Source organism: Hemitrygon akajei, chromosome 30 (genome assembly GCF_048418815.1).
Source record: "Hemitrygon akajei chromosome 30, sHemAka1.3, whole genome shotgun sequence".
NCBI lineage: Eukaryota > Metazoa > Chordata > Chondrichthyes > Myliobatiformes > Dasyatidae > Hemitrygon > Hemitrygon akajei.
The window spans coordinates 13,190,164-13,215,496 of record NC_133153.1 but is presented as its reverse complement, the minus strand read 5'-3'; the positions used below and the strand labels follow the sequence as shown (position 1 = coordinate 13,215,496).

The 25,333-nt window shown below is 39.3% G+C and overlaps 1 protein-coding gene across 2 annotated transcripts in view; it reads left to right on the top strand.

Moving 5' to 3' along the window:
- The window catches only part of efl1 (elongation factor like GTPase 1), a 280,941-nt gene that overhangs the window by 218,084 nt on the left and 37,524 nt on the right, over positions 1-25,333 (top strand). For both annotated transcript variants that reach the window (XM_073033003.1, XM_073033004.1), the window contains 2 exons: positions 8,590-9,605; positions 13,517-13,701. In XM_073033003.1, the coding sequence (XP_072889104.1) occupies positions 8,590-9,605; positions 13,517-13,701 (1,201 nt within the window). The remainder of the gene's footprint in view (positions 1-8,589; positions 9,606-13,516; positions 13,702-25,333) is intronic.

The following is a 25,333-nucleotide window of genomic DNA, read 5'->3' as shown; positions in this document are numbered from 1 at the left end:
TATCCTTCTTGCCTCAGCAGTTTGTATCTGCTGTACCCTTACATATCACTACGTATTGATTTGCCGCACCATAACTCAGTAACTTGATCCATTGACCTGACTCTTCTCAGGCAGGTGTTTGATTTAAATGAAAAAAGTGTTTCTCTGCTTCTGTGTCAATGTAATAGTTTATCGTTAATTAAAATTTTAAGACACGCATGACTTTTGCTTTTTTCAAAGTATGTTGATAAACCTGAACATATTAATAATTTCCCTCAACTCAGTTTTTAAAGCTATTCTTCTTTAATATGTTCAAACTCTTACACTCAGTTTTAATTTCCTTGTTGGTTGACTGTTTTCTTCTTCCATATAAATATTAACTGTCTTTTAAACCCATAAATTTGTAATTAGTTGAATGAAGTTGTGCATCTTTCAACATTGATCTGTTGTATCTATATGCTCTTGTATGATTTTTCCAATATTGCCATGATTCAAGTGAAGTGATCATTTCCTTCTCTGATTACATTATGTTTAAATGTTGGAATTTTAAAACAATATATAATACAAAATTCTAAAAGCAAAAGCTAGTTTTAGTTGTTGCAAACAAGAGAAAATCTGCAGATGCTGGAAATCCAAGCAACACACACAAAATACTGGAGGAATTCAGCAAGCCAGGCAGCATCTATGGGAAAGAGTAGAGTCGACATTTCGAGCAGAGACCCCCTTGGCAGGAAACGGCTCAGCCTGAAACATCAATTGTACTCTTTTCCATAAATGCTGCCTAGTCTGCTGACTTGCTCCAGCATTTTGTGTGTGTTTCTAGTTGTTGCAACAGTCTATGGAGAAGATAAACGTCATAAAAACAGAACACATTAGGAAACTGCTTGAGAAGTTAAAACACCAGCATGTGGATTTAGTAAATGTGTTCTCATGAACACATGAGTAATGTTTGTACTAATAGTTTGTTGTAACTCTAATAGTGGGTGATAATAGATAGGTAATTTAAAGAGTTTAGCTGTAGGGGATTAGCAAATTGCCAGCCAGGAATTAAGGTATACTGTTTAACCTAAAACAATGTACAGTGGATTTGGTTAGTTAATTGGGGCAGCCACTTATTTGGGCCAACTCTAAAAGAACAAAATCTAATTGAGAAAATATTTGAGATTCCCTTCATTTATTTGGCAAACTGTTGTTGCATGAATGAAGTCACCGTAGAGAAGTATTAGTCCATATGAAGCAGCCTCTTTATTTGACAAAACAAAATACAGTAGGCATCATATTGAGACCCTTTCAGGAAAAGGTCTGGTTGGCCCAGCCCTACACATTTTATGTGCTAAAGATCAATGAAAAAGTCAGGATAGTTCAAACAAATCCATATTTACAATTCTTTATTTCATCTACACACCCCTTTAACACATCCCTCCTTTGCACCCGTACTACAGAGACCCAAATACACACAAATAATGAAGTTAAATCCCTGTAGTGTACCCATTGTTCAGAGTTGCATTTTAAATTTAATCTTCAATGCAAGTTCGAATCTGAAGACTAATGGCTGAAGTCGGTTAATTGCTGCATGTGCTAACCCTAAAAATTGTTTTAACATGCACCATGCCACTTAATTGAGTTAGGAGACTGTTGACTAATGGTTTCTAATTATCATCACTTGCTTAGCCATTAGGCATTACTTAGGGTGAACAGTTTTTACATAGGTCAGTTGTATGTGTTTGTGTTCAAAAAGCAGTGATTTTTGTCACTGATAGTTGATGAGAAATAAGCAGTAAGACAATTCTGAACTGCTTTGCTCACTGTGGTTACAAGCATTAAGGCTTGGAGATTCCAGAAACGGCTGGGAGTGAAACCATTTCACTAATTCCAATAAGTTAGGAACTAAGAAGAATTTGCACGTATTGACAATCATCTGGAATGTTACAATGAAAAAGAAGATTTCGAGAATGAAATTGATAGCCTTGTATGAAGGCAGTCCACTATCTACACTAGTTGTCTGTGCTAATTTTATTAATTTCTAGTCAGTCAAAAGAACACACAGCGTACACTGGATTAATTCTTCTGTCGGTAACAATTAAGAAGTAATATACAGTTTTATAGTGCTGTAGCAGTATAATTTGTTCTGTTTTTCATTTAAATACATAGTTGTTTACTCAGTTAAGTGGTAATTATCTTTTTTATACTTTTTAAATTATTTCTATGAAACTTCAGCTGATTTGGGTAGCCGCTTAATTGGGCCAAAATGTACTGCCTCTGTGTCCAAATTAATCAGAATCCACTATATATAAAAGAAAATGTGAATGGAAAATGAGATAATGTTGTAACTTTTTTAAGTTATATTGCAACTGCGTTGAGACAACTGCATATTATATTAGTTACTGCTATACATAGAAGATGTTACAGTTATTGAGAGAATAACAATGAGTGAGATGATGGAGCAGATAATTTGGAAACAGTTGAACGTCAGTCAGAAAGAGAAAGGTGAGAGGTGAATAGATTGGTGTTTTTGCAATTCTAAGAGGCTGAATGAAAGGTTAAACGTAGCCCCCAAGGAAGGGTTCAATGCCTTTGAGACCCATCCTATGTGTGACTAAACTGGGTTCCTCAAAGCTGCTTCTGTCAACCTACCATATAGATTGTTCATCTTTCAAAAATTCATTAATGTAATCACAGTTATTGTGATCAATGATTAGAAGCTTTAGTGCAACAGAAAAATGCTTTGTTTCTGAAATTAGGAAGTCTGGGGGAGGGGAATGTTTGATAGAAAAGGGGAAGTTTGAGGGGCAGGAAAAATGGGGTGTGGAAGTGTTAGTAAGAAAAAGTGAGAGAAAATGGTGAGAGAGGCAAGGCGTAGGTAGAGGTAGAATAGAAGGAGAGAGCAGGTTTAGAACTCTCTTCCAAGAGTTCCCTCAGAAAGTCAAAATCAAGATTCTTGTCATATACACTTGCATCATACACTGGGGTGTTCACTACACTTATCTGATGAGGTAACCATAGCCTTTGGCCAGGAGCAGATGTCATCATGTGGTGCCCAAACTTCATAGAGTGTTTTGACCTTTAACCACTACACACTCCAGTTGGCAGGTCAGCAGTGGTAGCCAAGTCACTGCCCATCTGCTCTTGACTTCCAGTTCAACTCCTCTTTACTGCTCCATATCCAGCAAGAAGTTCTTTCTGGTTTCTGCCTCATCCTGCAAGCTGCTTGGTTCTTGCTCTTTTCATCAAGGCCCAACGCAGACAGCAACCTCAATGCCGACCTTGCCAGAAACCCTCTACAGCCGATCTCCATGGGGAATAGCCACATCTGCCATCCTTTGTCCGTGCATTCCTGGACTAAAGACTGGTTCTTTAGGGCCTTCCTCTCATGAGCCTCCTCGTGTCCTTTCTCCCGTGATACTGTGAGGTTCTCCAGAATGATTTTCTTTTTTTCGATGGACCTCAGTATGATATCTGGTCGAAGTGTGGTTATTACCCCCTCTGGGAATTGCAGCTTTTTCCCACACCAGCCATCATCTCCCACGATTTAGCAGTTTGTAGCAGATTAGATTTAGGTCTCTTTGATATGACTGGCATAGCCCTCTGCTTGATAAAAATGACTGCCTTGTTTGCCTCTGTGTCAGCTGGTCTCTTTTTACACCTCTCCCGCTCCAGTGTGTCAGCAAGGGATTACAGAGCCTTGTCATGGCACCACCTATACCATCCTTGTGTTAAAGCTGTTTGCACCCTGACAGTATGTCTGCCAGAGAACCCCAATGACCAGAAATCTTGTAGTTGGGGTCCTTTCTCATCCCCCATGTGTTCATCTGATCTGTCATGGTGTAGGGAGAGTGTCATACACAGAACGCAGGAGGAAAGAAATGCAGGAAGGCTCCAGTCTCCAAAGCTCTGCCCAAGTGATTTTGTGCTTGGGAAGATCCCATAAATGCAGTGAAAACCTTACAGCAGCATCACAGGCATGTAACATCGCAGAAGCAGGGTTCACAAGTAAAACACAGACATAAATTATACACAATTTTTACAAAAAAAAATGTAATTTGAACAATAACCAAAGTCCATGTTATTGCAAGTGGCCAAAATGGTCAGGCTGAGCTCTGACTATAAATCAAATCGAACAAAAGTTTATCCAGGTTTAATGCTTGAAAGATGATAGATCACTGCATCGCCCCCCCCCCCTTAACTCAGTAGCCCAATCTAGACCCCTTCCTCACACTGTTCTTTCCACACTCGCTTCTTTTCTTTTGCCCTCCACTCTTATATTTGCAAGCCTTTTACTTGCTATTATTGGATGTTATTTATCAATTCTGTTCAGTGCAGAGATGAGGAAAATTTCAAGCAGCCTTGCATCTCTGAAGGGTGAGTCATGCTAGAGTCAGGCTTTTAGGGAAGGTCCTCAGACTCACTCATAGTGGGGAAAGATGCGTCCTGAACTCCTGGCAGCCTTGTAATCAGACAAATGAGACACTTTTGGAATCATGGAATCCTCGGGACCCATGTTTTTGCGGAAAGATATCCATGCCTTATTCAGGATCACTAGCCGTAGTTTAAGAACAACTCATGTAGACATAGTCGAGGACAGGGGAACCAAATGATCAGCAGGAACACCAAGAATGAAATGAGGCTAGTGGAATTAAATTTGGGAATTGAAGTGCAATGTACATTTGCAGAAGTATGTGTGTTTATCTTAAATGATCAAGAATGAACTACTTCTATATTTTGGTAGCAAAGCTGTGAAGCTGACTCCTTCAAAGTGTATTTGAAGCAGCTGATATGGTAGCTAGACGAGTGTGCTTATGGTTCCGGATGTCAGAAGCCTCAAAAAATGTGGCTGACTTTAGTCCCATGATTCCCCAAAATTCCCTCATCTCATTTCTATGAATGCTAATAGATTGGAACTTCAATTTCATTATGCTTACGCATTATGGCTGTGTCATACAACTACTCAGATAGTAGGTGTGCTAGCTGGATTATGTTAATGTGTGTCCATTGCAGAGCCGCCAGACGGCACAAACTGAAACAAAAATTGTTTTATCTTTCATAAGTTGTCCAGGTCATACAATAGGCAATGAAAATGTAATCCTAAATAACTTTGTGTCATCTATTTTTGGAACTACCCTGTGATCCATAGTATGCACATCTGCAGTGAATGTCTGCAGGGCATAGAACTTCAGCTGAGTGCAAAAAGGAGATTGTGATTCAGACATTTGGTGCATCTGGGAGAGGGAAAATTACCCACACACTTTATTCCAGGAGGTATTCATGCCACTTTGATTAAGTACAGCAAAATTGATAGTCAGGAGTGACTGGAAAGTGTGACAACACATGATAAAATTATGGGGATTTGGGAAGTAACATTGGAAAAGACTTGGTCTTGAGCTTGTTCAGAAGGTAAGAAATTCTTGCAATCTCTGGACAAGAACAGAGACTACAGGGAGGACAAACAAAACTAACTACAATAACTTTGTGTAAAGGGCCATCCATGGTGTAGGAGTGAAAAGGAATATAGTGGGATAGGAGATAATGCAGTTTCGAGGAGTAGAAGTCTTTCTCTCTTCTCCCTCTCTCTCTCTCTCTCCCCCTCCCCTTCCTCTCCTCCTCTCTCTTCTCCCCCCCCCCCCCCCCAAGAATGAATTCCATGAAGAGGCATCTTCCTGGACTGTTGAAAAATTGTAGAGGAGATAAAGATGCATTTGTCATGGTTCATTGTAGAAATTAGCAATTTCAATAGAATAAAGGAAGGAGTTCAATGGGAAATTGAGCAGCTAGGTTACAAGTTAAAAGGCAGAAGCTCAAAGGTAATCATTTTTGCATATCTGAGTCACATACAGAATACAAAGACATAAGATGTGGCTAAAAGGCTGATGTGGGAGAAGTGTGTTTGTGGTACATTGCACCCATTCTGAGAAATGATGGAGCTGGTCTTTTGGGATGAGCTTCACTGAATTGAGCTGGGATCACAGTAGTTGAATAACTTAAGCTGTATATAATGTTGGGAAAATGGGTAATGATGAGCACTGTGAGGGAGGGAAGAGCAGATATATATGCAGAGTACGCCTTCAGTTAGTCAGAGCGAAGAAAAATTATAGAAATCTAACTTGAAGGCTTTATCTGAATGCATGCAACTTTTGAACGAGACAAATATCAACATATTTGGTGGAGGTTTTAATGTTCTTGTTATCAATTACAGGTTTTTGTTTTTTGCGCGGGGGGGATGAATGTTTTTTCTTCGAACTAGGTCCATTGTTTTCTTTGTTTCATGGCTGTCTGTGGGGAAGACAGATCTCGGGGTTGTATACTGCATACATACTTTGATAATAAATGTACTTTGTCATATGTTTGCCAGTGATATTAATTCTGATTCTGTATTAATGGCACAAATAATAATAAATGAAAAGGTGGAATACCTTTACAGAGACACAATTGCAAAGTTCCCAAGACAGGGAATTAAATATTGGAGAATACTTTGAGAAGAGGCAGACAGAGTGGAAAAAGACAAAGGATAACCTTGGTAATAGATAGAGAATGAGACAAATGCAGTAGAGAAAAAAGATGAAAGCTGAGAAAGTCTGAATGTACAAATTCGAAGTATCTCTCTCAGGCATGTCATTGCTGATCAGATTATCACCTCAATTATAAGTTCCTATCTGTCTGCAACTTTAACTCCTTATTAGTTCTGTGTCTATCATTACCTTGAATGTGTTCAAAGACTATGCTTCTACCACCCTTTGAGGAATAGGTTTTCAAGGCTTTGACACTCTGTGAGAAATTGGGCATCACCTTTATCTTTCAACAGTTTCCTATCCCACAGGAGGGAAATATTCAATCCATATCCATCCTCAGAATCTTGTGTGTCTCAATCAAGTAGCCTCTCAGTCTTCTAAACTTGTAATAAGAAAATCTATCTATTCCAAGTATGTGTCTATTAAATCCTTATTGTTTTGCTTCCAATGCATGTAGTCTCACCAATGCCCTGCAAAATTGATGTATAACCTCCCTATTTCTTCATTGTTCCCATCCATAGCAATTAATAGTAACAGTCTATATCTGCATATGAGCTTATCATGAACCATCCACCAAGACATCCAGATCACTCTGTATCTTTTGCCACGGCCATTTGCTATTTGGACAATATGCTTGATTTAATTTTTCTGCCAAAAATGGACAATTTCATGAACACTCTCGGTTATATTTGAAGAAATTAGATCAGTGTTCAGTGGAGATAAAAACTCAGAAGTATTGATGTGTAATGTCTGAATGTCCAAAATAATGGTGATAATTTAAGGCAGATTCTAAGCAAACAAAAAACTATAGGTATGCATAACAAAGATAGTACAATGATGATGAAAGACTTGACCTGCAATAAATTGTGAGTAATGAATTGGTAAGGTGTATAAAAGATGGTTTTCTAAATCAGTATGTCAAGGAGCAAATGTTAGAGCAGTTTTTTTAAGATATGTTATCCTGCAATGAAAATAGGATAGTTGAAAGTCTAGTAGCTAAGAGGTCCCGAGCGAAGAATGATCATAATTTGTTAATTTATATAAAGACTGGAAGTGATTTTGTTCAATGTAAAAAACATGATCTTAAATCCAAATAAGACTGTGAAGCCATGAAAGATGAGTTAGTTTTGGAAGACTAAAGAACCTCATTAAAGAATAATGCTAGTAAATAAGCAATAATTGCTATTTGAATAGTTAATACAGGATCATACAAGTGGTCAGCTTCTTCTGGGTTGAGATGAGAAGAACTTTGCTTTCCCAGAGAATAATGAACCTTTGAAATTCAATGCCCAAGAGGATTGTCTATTTTCTCCCACCCCCTAGATGCTGTCTGATTTGTTGTGTGTTCAAGATTTCCAACATCTGCAGAATCTCATGTTTTGTGGAAATGGAGTTACTGAATATATTCAAGGCAGAAGTTAATGGATTTTTGACTGTTAAGAGGATTAAAAAGTATGGATACTGAAGTAAAAGAGCAGCTGGGATTAACTTATTGAATGGCAAAGGAGGTACAAGTGGCCATGTGTCCTCCACCTGCTTCAGTTTCTTGTATAGCTGAATGGTTCCTGTCCACAGAAATTTCATTTTTATTCAGCTAATTTCTTATGCTACATGCATTTTAAGAAGCCAGTTTTGAGTAGCAGTACTTGGGAAAAATTAACATAAATTAAATTGCATTCCATTTCTACCCATAATTTTATCACGTGAAGCGATACTTATGTATACCTAATACTTTTGGATGTCATTCTTCACTTTCATGGGTTATCCACCTTAAATAAATCTGTATAAGAATTAATTAAACTTGTTTTACTCTCAGTTCTTAACATGAGTACTCTGGTATCACCTGCAAATTTGCACATTGTGTCCCCAAAAACTGAATTTAGATTATTAATAAAAATTAATAAAGAGCAATAACCATGTCTTCAACACTTATGAGACATTAATTGTGACCATTTATCAAATATCTACTGTATATCCTTTGAGCCAGTTTATATTCTATCTCCATATATAACCACTAGTGCCTAATTTATAGTCAAGCCTCTTATGTGCATTTTTTTCAAAAGCTGTGATTGTTACCACTTCATGCCGTTATTTTTTTTTATTGCAGATTTGCAAAGATTGAAATAAGTTCATCAGCACCAATTGTTCCATTCAGAGAGACTATCATTCGACCACCAAAAGTGGACATGGTAAATGAAGATATGGGCACTCAGCAAAAGATAGCTGTCATTCACCAAAAGAAAGAGGACCAAAATAAATATCCTGAAGGCGTCATTGTGGATTCTGATGGACTGGTGACTTTACATACACCCAATAAGTTATCCACTGTCAGTGTGAGAGCCATGCCACTTCCAGAATCAGTGACACAGTTACTTGAAGAAAACAGTGATCTGATTCGTACAATGGAACTGTTCAACCTATCAGTAAAAGAAGGCAGAGAAGCTCAAGAAATAAACTTGACCACACTTGAGGCTATCAAGACATTTAAGCAAAAGCTAGAAGAGAATTTTGTAGGCCGGAAATGGAGAAATGCAGTGAACCAAATTTCATCATTTGGACCACGGCGCTATGGCCCCAATATTTTACTGAATGGGTTAAAAAACTACGATAGGCCGTCGATGTGGCAGTGCCTTGACAAAAGCAGTAGGGATTCAAGAGCCTACCGGAATTTTGACAATAGTATAATCAGTGGATTTCAGCTGGCTACTCTTTCAGGTCCTGTATGTGAAGAACCTCTTATGGGCGTTTGCTTCATTTTAGAAAAATGGGACATGAGTAATAAAGTGGAACAGTTTGTTCAACCTTCCACAGAGGAACAGGCATCAAAAACTGAGGTGCACCAAGAGGTAACTTCAGAAGAAAATAGCCTCACTGATTTGAAGCCCCTGTTAGAAAGCCCAAAGCAACAAACTGATCAGACTGAGAGCAGCCAGACTCTCGCCAAAAGTTTGGATGATGGAAAATGTAACTCTGAAGTAGCGCTTATGGATTGCTATGGTCCTTTCTCTGGCCAGCTCATTGCCACAATGAAGGAAGCTTGTCGTTTTGCATTTCAGGCAAAGCCTCAGCGATTAATGGCAGCGATGTATACGTGTGAGATTATGGCAACTGCTGAAGTGTTAGGTAAGTACTACAAGAAGGCATTTCCTCGGTTTCATATTAAAACCTATCCCTAAAAATATTTCGGGCTAATAAAAATTTATGTCCGGATTCCTTTGCCCAGTGTTTGAGATTTCTGTGCTGTAGCTGACATCTAAGCTAATTGGTACCGATCCATAAAATAACAATGATCATAACATAATTCCTTCACTTGTGAAGTGTAGCAAACTGAGCCTGCTATTAGTTTTTTCACTCTTTCGTCATTTTGTCAACTTTCTTCACAATTGTCCCTGGACATTTGCCCTGCCTGATAAAGAAAGTGTGGGTAATGCAAGGCTACATTGCATCTATTTTAATAGGAAGAGTCTGATTGATAAGGCAGATGAATTGAGACCATTGATAGCATATCTGACAAAAGAGGAAAGCCATTTGGTCTATTTAGTCCATGCTGGTTCCCAAAAGAGAAATCTGATTGATCTTATTCCTGTCACCTTATTTTACTGTACACAAGCAATTTATTCTTTTGTACAAATGCCCATCAGCTCTCCTTTGACTCTTGGTGATTGAGAGAGCTGTATTGAAGAGTAAAAGCAGACAAAATAGTGAAAATGAAAGTTTGAGAAATATTTTGCATTGTAAATTAAAATAACTACACAAACACAATCCAAATAAAGTTTTTAAAATGACAAGGAAAAATACCCATTTATTAAAAACTGGTTTTATTAATGAAAGGAACAAAATGGCAGGTGTATGAAGTGTTCTTCGATGGTGATTCGTAATCATTACCTGACTGAACGGGAGGAGTAGCTCAATGATGCAGCAAATCATAAACGTGAGAAAGTCTGCAAATGCTGAAAATCCAAAGCAAACACATAAGGAACTGAGCAGGTCAGGCAGCATCTATTCAAGTGCAGCAACCCTGATGCATGGCTTGTGATAATCATACACAGACAGTTGACTGAAAGTGGAGCAACCCAGAGAAACAGTTCTAGTTGTCTGAAATAATTACAGTAAAAGAAAACTGATATGTTCTAGAGCTGGTAAATTCTTTGTGAAACCCATCAGTTTAGTACAGACTAAGATTTTCCTGCTCTCTTGCTGGGAACATTGCCGTTGAAACTGTCGCAAGCACATTTAACTCATTAAAATGCAGTGTTTATAAAAAGTATTCACCCCTCCCTTTGGAAGGATTCTTTTTTTGCTGTTTTACAACATTGAATCACAGTGAACGTAATTTGGCTTTTTGGATATTGATCAATAGAAAAGACTCATGTCAAAGTGAAAAGAAATTGCTACAAATTGATCTAAATTTATTACAATTACTAAACACAAAAGAATTGTTTGTGTACAGGCAGTCCCCAAGTTACGAACATCCGACTTACAGACAACTCATACTTATGAACGGAAGGAGGAGAACACCATCCGCCATTTTAAGTTGGATCACAATGCCATCCGCCATTTTAAGTTGTTGCCATTAACACTGTGTTGAATGTGTAGCTTTGTATTTGGCTTAAATATTTCTTAGAAAGATTCACCCTGACCCCCCCCCCTTTTCCAGTCAGCACTGCCCCCACTTGTCCATTTAACCTTTCTCAGTGTAGGTGAAGTTTAGGACCCGGGGCAGCATAATACCTGACGCCTGCGGCTGCTGCTGTATTTTTTTATTAAGTGTGATCGTGAACAATAGCCAGATCAGAAATGCTGATCAAGTCAACTAGTTTCTAAAGAGAACTCTAATAGTCCAGTCAGACGGTTCACTGCTGCTCAGCAATAGAACATAAAATCCGCAGTTTTCTGTTCCATTGACGGAAAATGATCGCAATTGAAAATAAAGTGGAAATAATAAAGCAATTGGAAAGAGGTGAAACGTCATTGGAAAAGCTTTAGGCTACAGTTGGTCAACGATCGGAACAACTTTAAAGGATGCAGGTAAAGGATAATGTGAGAATAATGGAGCATGTGAAAGGCCCTGCCCTGATGAAAGCTACAATTATTACTAAGCAACACAGTGGTTTAGTTATTGAAATACATAAGTTTCTTAAGTGTTCTATATGTATAGAAATGTAAAATATATACTATATACTAAGACAAACGTTTGACTAACTGATGCTAAATAATACCGGATGTACCTGTTCCGACTTATATACAAATCCGACTTAAAGATGGACTCAGGAACAGAACTCGTTCGTAACCTGGGGACTGCCTGTAATTACTCAGCCCCTTCAAGTCATTATTTATAGATGTACCTTTGGTAGCAATTACAGCCTTGAGTCTGTGTGGATCAGTCTCTATCAGCTTTGCACATCTGGACACTGCAAGTTTTCCCCACTCTTCTTTGCAAAACTGCTCAAGCTCTGTCAGATTGCACAGGGATCATGAGTGAACAGCTCTTTTCAAGTCCAGCCACAGATTCTCAATTGGATTGAGTTCTGGTCTCTGACTTGGCCACTCCAAGACATTAATATTGTTGTTTTTAAGCCATTCCTGTTTAGCTTTGGCTTTATGCTTGGGGTCATTGTCTTGTTGGAAAACAAATCTTCTAAGTCGCAGTTCTCTTGCAGACTGCATCAGGTTTTCCTCCAGGATTTCTCTGTATTTTGCTGCATTCGTTTTACCCTTTACCTTCACAAGCCTTCCAGGACCTACTGCAGTGAAGCAACCGAGAGCATTTAGTATGATGGCCAGAAAGCTCAATTTTGGTTTCATCAGACCATAGAACCTTCTTTCAGTTGACTTCATAGTTTTCCACATGCCTTCTGGCAAACCCTTGGTCTTCAGTATCTTGTTTCTAAAGATTACTGTAAGTTTCATATACTACTTTAATAGCTCCTGGGTATTTTTAAATGTTTGTAAATTAGTAAGAGGACTCCAAGGATATGGGGAAAAGGCAGGAGAATGGTGTTGAGAGGGATAATAAATCAGCCATGATGGAATGGCTGAGCAGACCCAATGGACCGAACAACCCAATTCTGCTCCTGTGTCTTATTGCCTTATTTTAAATCAGTTGTTAACCTATTCTAGTCTTTCATTTACTCTTGAAGAGGGCCTGTGCTAAGTCAAGTCTAGGAGCTAACTGAAATGCCAGTGTGCTCCACGTTCAAATTCTGGTGGTTTGTGATCAGCTTAAGATCCAACCCTTCTAAATCCAGATTTTGTACTTGTTCTGAGGTCTGGATCTTCAAATATCCTTTTCCTCAGGGAACAAAACACCATTCTGATGCATTAAATGCTGTGGCAAATTTCAATATTGATAATCTGTCTTCACTGAGAAGTGGCTCTTTAAATTTGGAAGATAGTACCTGTAATATTGCTGCACTTCTTGTTTTGTGTTTTTAGATTCAATTTTGTGCTCTCCATGAGGAATAAGACTTGAACATATGATATACCCAGTCAGAGACAGAAATGGTCCCAGTGTTTATGATACTGATACGATCAGGCAAAAATAGTTACTAAGACAATTAGGACAATAACTAAAAACTTGGTCAAAGAAGAAGGACTTAAGGGAGGGGAGAGAGGTGGAGAGGCAGAGATGCTTTTGAAGTGTGCTTGACAGTTTATTCCTGTTGAGTGTCAATAGTAAAAATGGAGTTTGGAGGAAAGCCAACTGGAGGAGAGAATGGGTGAGGTTACATATACCATGAGGGTCGGTCAGCAGATTAGAACTGTGGATCTCAACTTCAAAAACATTTTTATTGGACATGCTTTAAACTTTTCAACAGTTTTAGGGAGCAAACTTTAGGAGATCTGTTTGTTGTTCATACTAACAGTCCACATTACAACTACTTTTTCCATTTAGAAATGCATGGAGTATGCCTTAAACTCAGCATTTAATTGGTGGGTTTTACTTTATAATATTACACTTCTGAAGGGGCTATCTTGTATTGAACTGCATTTCTAATTAGTTAATGAATGCGAGTTTCTTTGCGCTTTCTTAGGTCGAGTCTATGCAGTCCTTTCGAAACGAGCAGGCCGGGTGTTACAGGAAGAAATGAAGGAAGGGACAGAAATGTTCATCATCAAGGCTGTTTTGCCGGTTGCAGAGAGCTTTGGTTTTGCTGATGAAATCAGGAAGCGGACAAGCGGCCAAGCCAGCCCACAACTTGTGTTCAGTCACTGGGAGGTAAAAAATCAAATCATTCCATTCCATGTGGGTTTTTAATGTCCTACAGAAGTACTATACTATTGGAGTACATGATGCAGAGTACCACTTTAAACAAAATTCTTCATATTGAAATCCTTAAAGTGAAATGTGCTCTAACATCTTATGATTTTGGGATTACTAGAAGCATTAAGTATTACATTACAATGTAGGAAACTTGGGATTCAATTGTACGAGATAGAAAAAAGTCCTTTTCCCACTACATCTATGCCCATCTGTACTAATCACACTTGCCTCATAAATCCAAAATCCTTCTAAGCTTTGCTCGTTCAAGTACATGTACCGATATCTCTTAATTGTAACTGTTCCTGCTTGCACCAGTTCTTCTGACAGTTCATTCCAAATTCAGATACTTTATGTGAAACATTTACCCCGCAGATCTTCTCCCTCTCACCTTAAACCTGTGTCCTACAGTTTCAGTATCCCTACCATGGAAGATAGACGCTCGCTATCTACTCCTTCCATATTTTATAAACCTCTATCATTGTAATGTCGTAGCATCTTTAGCTCCAGGGAAAATTGTACCAGTCTATCCTTGTGACGTTTTTCTCCCCCCTCTGTACCTTAATCACATCTTTAGTATGGCAACTAGAACTGTACACAGTACTCCAAATTCAGACTAACTAATGTTTTGTACTACTCTAACATGACGGTCGGATTCTTCTGCTTGGTATTAATGTTAAGGCTCTGTGACATGCCCAGCAGGCCAGACAATAGAAAAAGAAAAGTTGAAAAGTCCTGAAGAAGGGTCTTGTTCTGAAACGTTGACTGTTTAATCATTTTCATAAATGCTGCCTGGCCTACAGTTCCTCCAACATTTTATGTGTGTGTGGCTGAGATGTGATGTTGGCAGGTAGAAATGGTGAGTTCTGATACAGTCAGGGAAAAAAATGAGTTACCTAAAGTTGCAGAATTCATTATTGAGTCATGAAGGCTGCAATGTGTCCAGACTGAAGATGAGGTGCTTCCCTCAGTTTGTGTTGGGCCTTTTTGCAACAGTGTAAGAAACCGCAGACAGTAAGGCAGAGTGGGAGTGAGACAGTGACCAGAAGCTCAAGGTCATTCCTGCAGGCTAAATGCAGGTGCAAAGGGATTACTCAACATGTATTTGGTTTCTCCTGTGTATAGGAGAGCACATTATGAATACTGAATGAAATACACTAATTGGGAAGGAGTGCAAGTGAATCATGTACATTTAAAAATACCTTATTATTTTTTAAGAATGCTTCAAAACATTTCAAAATTATTTTACCTTTAGTTTTATGTTTTGCTTTCTCTTTCTACTCCTTAAAATCAGTGCACAGTTTGAAGACATTGGTTCATTAGAGATTTTCACCATCCCAAATTGCTCTTTTTTTTTCTGTGGATGTTTAGTCTAAAGAAAGCTGTATACCTCAGAGTTAACCTAACTCTCATGTGTCCAGACAGAGCGTTAAAGGCAATTTGAGGACTTTTTATGTGGAAAAGAACCACATAGACCTAAAAGGAGCAGCAGTGGCACATTTCTTTTCTGCATGACTTACGTACTTTTTTTTTTCCCTTTTCCATTGGCTACATCAGTCACCACAGTTATTACTGAGCTCCTTCCAGAGTCACAATACAGATTCCACCCATGAAGTAATTCAATAGGTGTGACCTTTATTAAGTGACAAATACGAGAAAAGTGTAACACTGACACCTCCACAGTGTGTAGTCTTCATTGACTTTACATAAGCCTTGAATATCCTCATTGACTCATGGGAAACCCTTTCCCTGATTGCTTAAAGTAGGGAAGTCTTGCCATCATGCATATCAAGCTGAAACAATGGAAGGATTGCACAGCATCCAGAAATGATTCAATCATCCACCCTTTCCAACATCACCTTCTATTACTGTGGCAGAATGTGAAGGTCCTGCATAGTTCTCATTGGCCATTTCAGTATTTGAAAGGAAGCTGGTCATCCTCAATTCTTTAGGTTCCATAAGAACCCAGGAGAAGAGATCAGACTACTTCCTATCCACCAGCCCTTACTCTCCACTAATCTCCCCCAACACTACCTCCCCCATAAGATCAGAATTCCCTTCTCAGAACTGAGCAATGTTGAAATATTTCAAATTTATGATAATGCATAATTTTAGATGGATTTTGTCACCATAACGTCACCAAGCTGTGTCCTGATGCAGGGTTTTGACCCAAAACTTCGGCATTCCCTTTCCTCCAGCAGATGCTGCTCAGCCAGCTGAGTTCCTCCAATAAACCATTGTTCCAATTGCAGTATTTACAAGCTCTTGTGACTACATCCCCATACTTGTTTTAGTTGGTCCTGATGATTGCAAGGAAGGGATATATTGTTAAAATAGCAAAGGTGAATGAGTGGTGCACATTGTAGGTTGCACATTTTTCAGCCAGTGAATGCTGCTGTTAGAATCAAATAATTGACTTTGAAAACTCCCACTGTACATTTTCATCTTGAAATGTTAAAAGAATTTATAATTGTTGACCGGATCATAATGATGCTTGTTTCAACTGCTATTGGAAATTTCTGTTCAAAAGCATTAGTACATGACTGGATTTTGAACTCTTTCTTTTCAGCAAATATAGTTATACAAGCGGCTGTGAAGATAGGGAAATCAAAGTTCCTGTGCTTTATATTTGCTTAAGTAGAGGGACCTTTTCTTACCATGCAGGTTTTTTTTAAACTTACATTATCTGCAATTATGATTACTCCCTAGAGGTCTTTTCACACTGCAGGAAAAAGATTTGTGGATAAAAACATTTTGTCGGGCTGTAGGAGAGTCTGCAGTAATCATTTCAATTGTACGTGCCATGAATTAGCATAGTTCTTATTCTTATAGATAATTGCTATTTGTTTTTTTCTAATTCTCCACACAAAATAAGTAACTCATCATGGCTTATTGTGGAAAATTACTGTATGTAATAACAAGCAAAACATGGGAAAAATAGGACTGAATTTATAAACTGCAAAGGATATTTGAAAATGAAATGTCGATTTTCATGTTTTAAAATACAAGGAGGTAACAGTTTCACTACCGTTACGATAGCGTATTTTAATTTTTTATTCCGATCTTTGCCAGGGACAGTAGAGAAAAATAATTGTCTCTAATTCCAACTGATAAATATAGTATTCATAAGAGGGGATGCTAATGTTAAAATACATTAACTCCATTTAGTCACAACTGGAGTGCTGAGGGGTCCAGTCTTACCTGATCTTATCCAAGGAGCCCAGCTTTTGAAAAGTAGTTTCAGCTTTGAGAAGTTTTGCTGGTGTTTATATAGCCCAATTCCCCTCCTAACTTTCTACCCCTGCCCCATATTTGTACTCAACACCACACTGCTGTTACTGATATTTCTTGGGTAATCTGATGAACTTGTTTGACTTTTCCCACTGCCTTCAAACCATTATCCACAACCAACTGCATAAAAGAGCAACAGGATCATTTGTTGTCTTTTTCCTTGATGTCCCTATCTATTCCCTCTGATTTATCAACTGAGCTATCAGTGCTAATAAGAGTTTTTGAGTATTTTTTTCTCCTTTTGGCTTCTCTGTTCTGGCTTCCAATTTAATTTTTTTTTAACCTCTTCACCCCTTGAGATTGATAGTTGTAAAGCTACGTGTATTGCTGTAAGAGTGAATCAAGATATAGTACAGCATAAGGATAAGAAGCCAGACAGTTCAGTTGACTTTAAAACAATACTGTTTTAAGTGATATATGTCTATGCATTTTAATTACTCTGAAAGTCTACTGGGCATTGGTAATTCTGTCTTCTTAAGATAGTCTTGATAGTTTTACCATGCTTCCCAAGGGTAGCAAATCTGCCAGATCCTCCATTCAAGAGGACTGTGGAGGCTTAATCACTCAATTAAGCCAGAAATCTATAGATTTTTGGATAGGAAGGGCATTAATGCAGGCTCTGCAACTGGATCCTTACTTCCCCGTCAGGAGACCACAGTAGGGTGTGCATTGGAAATAACATCTCCTTGGTGACAGTCAGCACTGGCACACCTCAAGGATTTGTGCTTAGCCTGTTGCTCTTCTTTCTCTATACCCATGACTGTGGCTAACTGTGGCTAGACACAGCTCAAATGCAATCTATGAATTTGCTGATGACAGAACTGTTGTTGGCAGGATCTCAGATGGTGATAGGGAGATGATTGTTTGGCTGGTTGAGAGGTGTTGCAACAACAACCTTGAACTCAACATAAGTAAGAACACTTCACGAAGGGGAAGTTGAGGGAACCATCAGTCCTCATCGAGGGATCTAGTGAACTGTTTCAAGTTCCTGAGTGTCAACATCTCTGAAGATCTATCGTGGGTCCAGCATATATGAAGAAGGCATGTCAGTGGCTATATTTCATGAGTTTGAGGAGATTTGATATATCACCAAAGACTCTAGTAAATTTCTACAGATGTACCGTGGAGAGCATTCTAACTGGTTGCATCATGGTATGGAGGGGTCACTGCTCAACACTGGAGAAAGCTGCAGAGGGTTGCAGACTCAGGCAGCGCCGTCATGAGCACTAGCCTCCCCAGCATCAAGGACTTCTTCAAAAAGTGATACCTTAAAAAGGTGGCATCCATCCTTAATGAGCCTTATTATTCTCTCTTCTTATTACCATCAGAAAGGAAGTAGAGGAGCTGAAGACACACAGCATTTTAGGAATAGTTACTTCCTCTCTGCCATCAGGTCTCTGAATATTGAATCAACCCATGAACACTACCTCGCTGTTTTTGTTCTTTTTGCACTATTTATTTAATTTCATTTCTATATATTTCTTATTGTAGTTGACAGTTTTAATTTTTGCATTGTACTACTGCTGCAATACAACAAATTCTGTGACATATGTCAGTGATATTAAAACTGATTCTGATTCTGAAATAGTCTAAGTTTAAAGATCAGTCATAATCTTATTGAACGGCAAAGCAGTCATGAATTGCTTAAGATCCTTCTTCTATTCTGGTTCCTATATTCTAAGTGGTGCCTATCATTCTTGAAGTCTTATTGATTACCTAAGTTAGATTTTTTTTCTCTATTTGGAATTTTATTTGATTTACTATTAATATTTTACATCCTCATTTTCAACTCAAACCAAGCAAAAAATTGTACCAGCTCCAAAATCATCTGTTAAAATTGCACTTGTTTCTTTTAACATTGGAATTTAGTTTGTGAACTTTGTCTTGACCCTCTCTTCACCCCTTCTCTTTTCACTTGCCCATCACCTCCCTCTTCCATCCTCTTCTTTCCATTTCTTCCTCCTCCTTCCCTTTCTTCTAAGGTCCACTGCCGTCTCCTTTTAGGATCATTTTCAGCTCTTTATTTCAAAGGTCATTTAAAGGTTCATTTATTATCAAAGCATGTATCCATATACAACTCTGAAATTTGTCTTCTCCAGATAGCCACAAAACAAAGAAAGAAAGAAAATGAAAGTTGTTTAGTAAGGAACATCAACCCCCAAACACACAAAATGGAAAAGGAACAAGCAATAAAAAAGCGCAGTATAAAAACCATAAGTCTGGAAAAAGTCACAGTCCATAAACACAAAGTCCAATTCATACATGCAGAACCATGATACCATCGTACGATATCACCAACATTCATTGAAAGAGAGGGACACCACACGAGGCAGAGAGCCACAGTGAACCATATAGTGATAGGCTGTTCACAGACTCCTTGGCAGCGATCAAAAGGAAGGCAATTGGTGCTGAACTCACCTCGCCTTCTGCATTTGCGTTGATGTCTCAATCTTCCTTGACACTTTCATCGGTGATTAATAGATGCCTTAATCAGTGAAATGGAGTGGAACATTGGCTTGCACCCTGTATCAAAGTTTCTTCGCCACAGGGCTGTTTGAGTACATGCTCACTTTCCAGTATCTTCTCGGAGACGGCAATGTGCTGGGTCACTCAGTGATCTCCAACCTGTAAATTGGGACTGTTAGAGCCTGCAGAAACACATTTAAGGTGAAAAACAGATGTAAGAGAAGTTAAAAATGAAATTTTCATGAGCTATCTGAAAACTGTCGACCAAGAGAACGTTGTATGCTGCCACCACCTTGACCGGAAGGATCCCCTCCTATACGGTCCCAGATCCTTGCTTCATACCCCACCTCCACCCACCCACATTTCCCCTCACCTGTTTGTACCAATTACTGGCCTGCTTGTTCTCCTCCCCCTCCCCTACCTTATTCTGACTTCTGCACGTTTCCTTTCCAGTTCCGATGAAGGGTCTTGGTCCGAAACATCAACTGAAACAAGAATCTCCTCCTGAGTTTCTCTAGCATTTTGTGTGTGTTGCTCAAGTTTTCCAGCAACTGTAGAATCTCTTGTGTTTACAAGCCTCAGTATTGTCTCCTGTATTTCCTTAAACTATAATGGTGGATTTGTGACATTTTCATGCTTTGCCTGGTACAAAAGCATCCAGAATTGTAATAATGGAGCTTTGCTTTCCACATCTGGATATTGTCAGGATAATGGCTTTTGAGTTAACATAGCAAGGTGAAGTAATGACTGTCTGCCAATGTTATGTAAATCCTTTGAAGTGGTTAATTAAAAGTAGCAGACAACTTTAACATGTATTGACTGAAAGCAATTTATTGTACAACATTTTGACATACTTGGGTAAGGAGAGCCCAATTTTTTTTTTCATTCTCATATCTCTCATCTAGGGCAGCAGTGAAGTCCTCCATCTGTGGCAGTGTTCAGGGTTTCCTTGTTCATATCAGTAGCTTCCTTTCGGTTTTCACTACTGTTAGTTACATAAGTCCTGGGTGGAGACTCGCAAATACCGTCGCACTCAGATATAGAAGCATTATTGTTTCCGTAACAATTTTGTTTTTATCAGTCAGGGTTGTTAGCCCTGAAATCTGGAGGACTGGTGGACCACTCTTAGTCTGGCTTCTACCCTTTGACCTATTTGGCATGGGTGACCCTACCAAAGGCCAAAGCATAAAGCATAGTTCTCCAGGTCATTGAGGCATGCAAGCCTCCAAACCCAATGACAAGGTTGTGGTCCTCTTGGAGGATGTGATGGCTGCTTCATTATTATTTCAAGGCCCCTCCTGAGTAGGCCCTGTAGTGTCAAGTGTTGAACTGTGAATGACCATAGGGTTGATCACTCTTGATTTAAACTTTAAACCTTGCAGACCCAACCACATTGATCCCATGTATCAGCCACCACTTCCATCAACCCTGTCTTGAACTTCTTCCTCAGATCTGTTTTCTCTCATTCTCACATTGGTTGATGCTCCTGGCCCAAAGACTTTAGCATGCACAAAAAAAGGACATCAGAATGTTCAGTATGTAAAGCTGTTTTATAACAAGGTTGTTGTGCATTGTAATGCACTTACACTGCAGCAGGATCTAATCTAAATCAATAATAGGCTTGCCATGACTACCAGCATCTAGACACTTAGAATTTCCAGGGCCTGTTTCAGCGTGCAAAATAAAAGTTGTTGAAAATGTGTAACTTAGGATATTTTCTTTTCTGAGATCACTCTTGTAACTTGTATTAGTTTAGGAGCTTGCTAGAATAAAAGAAATGAACAGCAATAAATTAGTAAATTGATTTATAAGAGTTACATGTACCAAGATACAGCGATAAACTTTATTTTTTCTGTCATCCATGCAGATCACTTCATTAAAACAGTGCATTGAGGAAAAACAATAACAGAATAGAGAATAAAGTGTTAACATTACAGAGAAAGTGCAACACAGGCAGACAATAAAGCTCAAGGCCAAAACATAATAGATTCTGAGATCAAGAGTCCATCTTATCATATTAGGGAATCATTCAGTAGACTTTTAACAGTGGGATAGAACTGTCCTTGAACCAGATGTTACATGCTTTCAGGCTTTTGTATCTTCTGCATGATTTGGGAGTTGGGGATGCTCTAGTGCATGGTGGTGGTGGGTGGTCTTTGATGTTGTTCGTGCTACCAAGGCAGCAAAAAGTGTAGTCAGAGTCCATGAAGGGAAGGCTGGTTTCTGCGAATTGCTGAGCTGTATCCACAACTCTGCAGTTTTTAGCGGTCACAGGCAGAGCAGTTACCATACTAAACCACAGTGTATCCAGATAGGATGCTGTCTGTGGTGCATCAATGGAAATGGATAAGTTCAAAGGGGACATGCCAAATCTCTATAGCTTCCAGAGGATATAGAAGCACTGGTGAGCTTTCTTGGACATTGTGTCTATGTGGTTGGGCCAGGAGAGGTTATCGGTAGGTTATTGGTGATGATCTTAGGAAATTAAAGCTTTCAATCCTCTCAGCTTCAGCACCATTGATGCAAGCAGGAAAGTGGGTACCCCCCCCCCCCACCATCTCCCATACCTTCCTGAAGTTAAAGACCAACACTTTTGTTTTGCTGTCATTGAGGGAAAGGTTTTTGTCGTGACACTGTGCCACAAGGCTCTCTGTTTTCTTCTTGTACTCTAACTCATCGTTATTTGAGATGTGGCCTACTACTGTGATATAATCTGCAGACTTGTAGGTGGAGTTAAGGCAGAATCTGGCCTCACAGTCGAGAGTATATAGGAAGTAGAGTAGGGGACTGAGGACACAGCATCATGGAGCACTGCTGTTAAGGTCAATTGTGGCAGAGGTGTTACTGCCCATCCTTACCGATTGCAGTCTGTTAGCCAGTTGTCAAAGGAGATATTGACCCCCAGGTCTAGGAGTTTGGAGATGAATTTGCATTGAATTATATTAAAGATGGAGCTGGAGTCAGTAGACAATCTGAAGTCTGAAGTAGATGTCTTTACTGTCCAGATGCTCCAGATTGAATGTAGAGTCAGAGAGAAGGCATTCGCTGTGGCCGTCTTTCAGCCATAGGCGAATTACAGTGTGTTATGGTTGTCTAGGAGGCTAGAGTTAATACATGCAATGACCAGCCTCTTGAAGTGCTTCATGATGATGGATGTCAGAGCAACTTCGCAATAGTCATTGAGGCACGTTACCTTATTTTTCTTTGGTGTCAAAGTGAAGTAGGGAGGGGTTGAAAATCTCTACAGATATCTTAGCCAGCTGATCTGTGCAGGATCAAAGGTCCCAGCCAGGAACACCAACTGGGCCAAATGTTCACTTTCCAGAAGATTGATCTGACATCTGCAACAGTGACTGTGGGTAATGTGGATTCAAGTGTATTGGGGGCTGTTGGGGCTGCTGTAACATCCAATCCTCCTCCTCTGCAATATGTGCATAGACTGTGCTCATCAGGCAGAGGAAGGGATGCACTGTTGTTGATGATGCTAGCTGACTTGTTTTGTAGCACAATTTAGCATGTAAGCCATGCCACAACCAATAGCTGGTCTGGTATTGTCTCATGGTATCCCTATAGCTTTAAGGAAGTCGTATCAATTTTGTGTAAAGATCAGGGTCACCCGATTTGAATGTTGCAGTCCTGGACTTTAGTAGGGAGTGGATCTCCCAATTCATCTGTGGTTTCCGCTTTAAGAACGCCCAGATTGACCCTTTGGTACACAGACCTCTAAACACTTGCTGATGAAGTCTGCGATGCTGATGACATACTCATCTGTGTTGGATGCTGAATCTTTGAACATGGGCCAGTGTGCTAACTCAAGGCAGTCATGTTGAAGTTCATCGCTTTCCTCACTGTACAACTTTCTGTATTGGATCCTTATGTTTGTGTGCAGGGTGAAGGAGCACATCCTGCTGGCCTGATTTACCAAAGTGTGGACAGGGGTTGGTTTGTTAGGCATCTTTGGAAATAATACTGTCAAGAGTGTTTAAGCCCCTAGTGGACAGGAGATCTGTGAATCACAGTTCATTGAAAGCGGGCTTCATTTCTGCCTTGTGTAGAATGTAAACTGCCAATAGGATAGCTGAAGTGAATTCCTCTTACACCTAGTATAAGTGGCACTTCACTGTTAGATATTCCAAATCAGGTGAGGAGGAACTTGCCAGGACTGTCATGTCGAGCACCATGAGGACTTGATTAGGAAGAAGACCCCATCCACTTCTTGCTTTGTCCAGTGGCACCGTAAGGTCCATTGGTGAATTGAGAAGCCCTCAGGTTGCATGGCACAGTTAAGTAAAGCAGTTGTAAACCATGTTTTATTGAGGCAGAGCACACAGCAGTCTCTCATAGCCTTCATTGACAGAGGACCTTTAGAACATAATACCTCAGAGTACTTCACAAACAGAATAAGACAGAAATTGATCAAATATGTTACTAATATGACACCTCATATCTTGGTTATTATACACTTAACTGTAAGCTCTAAACTTAAATTTAATATAACAAAATATTTCCTTAGATGAAAGAGATATTTTCTAATTAAATGAATAAACTAAAAGCAAACATCAAAGAAACCTTTGAACCAGTGTCAGGAAAACAAAACAATGCAAGCTTTATCGAGGCATCTTTCTGCTTCACTGGTCCTATAGTTTTGTTTACTTTGGTCTCCTAGAAATCTGCATAAAATGCCTTCCATTTTGAATTTTAGAAGGTACAGAGGGGTTTATTTCAGCCTATCTTTGCCAAACGGTGCTTAATATCCAAGATGGGTCAATGATCAAGATGGTGATCAACTTGACCCTTGACTTCCTCACTGGGAGATACAGTCAGTGTGGATTGGAAACAACATCTCTTCCTCACTGAGAGTCAACACAGGCACATCTTAAAGAATCTTACTTAGCCCACTGCTCTACTCTTTGCACTCATGACTGTGTGGCTAGGCACAGCTCCACCATCATCAATAAAATTCCTGATGACGTAACTCTTGTTAGCAGAATCTCAGATGGTGATGAGGAGGCGTACAGTAATGAGACAGAATGGCTAGTTGAGTGGTGTCACAGCAATAACATTGCCCTCAACTTCAGTAAGACCAAGGAATTGATTGTGGATTTCAGGCAGGGGAAATCCAGAGAGAACACCGCAGTTCTCATCGAGGAGTCAGCAGTGGAATGGCTGAGCAGCTGCAAATTCCTGGGTATCAACATCTCTGCGGATCTATCGTGATTCCAACATATTGATGCAATTATGGAGACAGCATGCCAGCAGCTATATTTCATTAGGAGTTTGATGAGATTTGGTATGTCATGAAAGTCTAGCAAATTTCTACAGATGTACTGAGGAGAGCATTCTGAATGGTTTCATCACCATCTGGTATGGAGGTGCCAATGGCCAAGAGTCTGAAAAAGCTATAAACTCAGTGAGCACGATCCTAGGCATAGCCTCCCCACCGTCAGGAACATCTTCAAAGGGCAATCCCTCAAGAAGGTGGCACCATCATGAAGGAACCACACTAACCAAGACATACTCTTCTCATTACTACCAACAAGGAGGAGGTACAAAAGCCTGAAGATGCTTTAGGAGCAGCTTCTTTCCCTCCGCCATTAGATTTCGGAATGAGCTATGGGCACTACCTCACTACTTTGCTCTCTCTATATATTTTTATATATTCTTGTTGTAATTTTGTAATTTTATATATTGCTCTGTACAGCTGCCACAAAATAAACTTCACAGCATATGTCAGTGATAATAAACCCGAGTCTGATTCTAATTCTAATGGTCCCTTAAACAAAAACGTAACAGAACTTCTTTTATCTTGGTTACTGTTTCTTCAGTTCCTAAA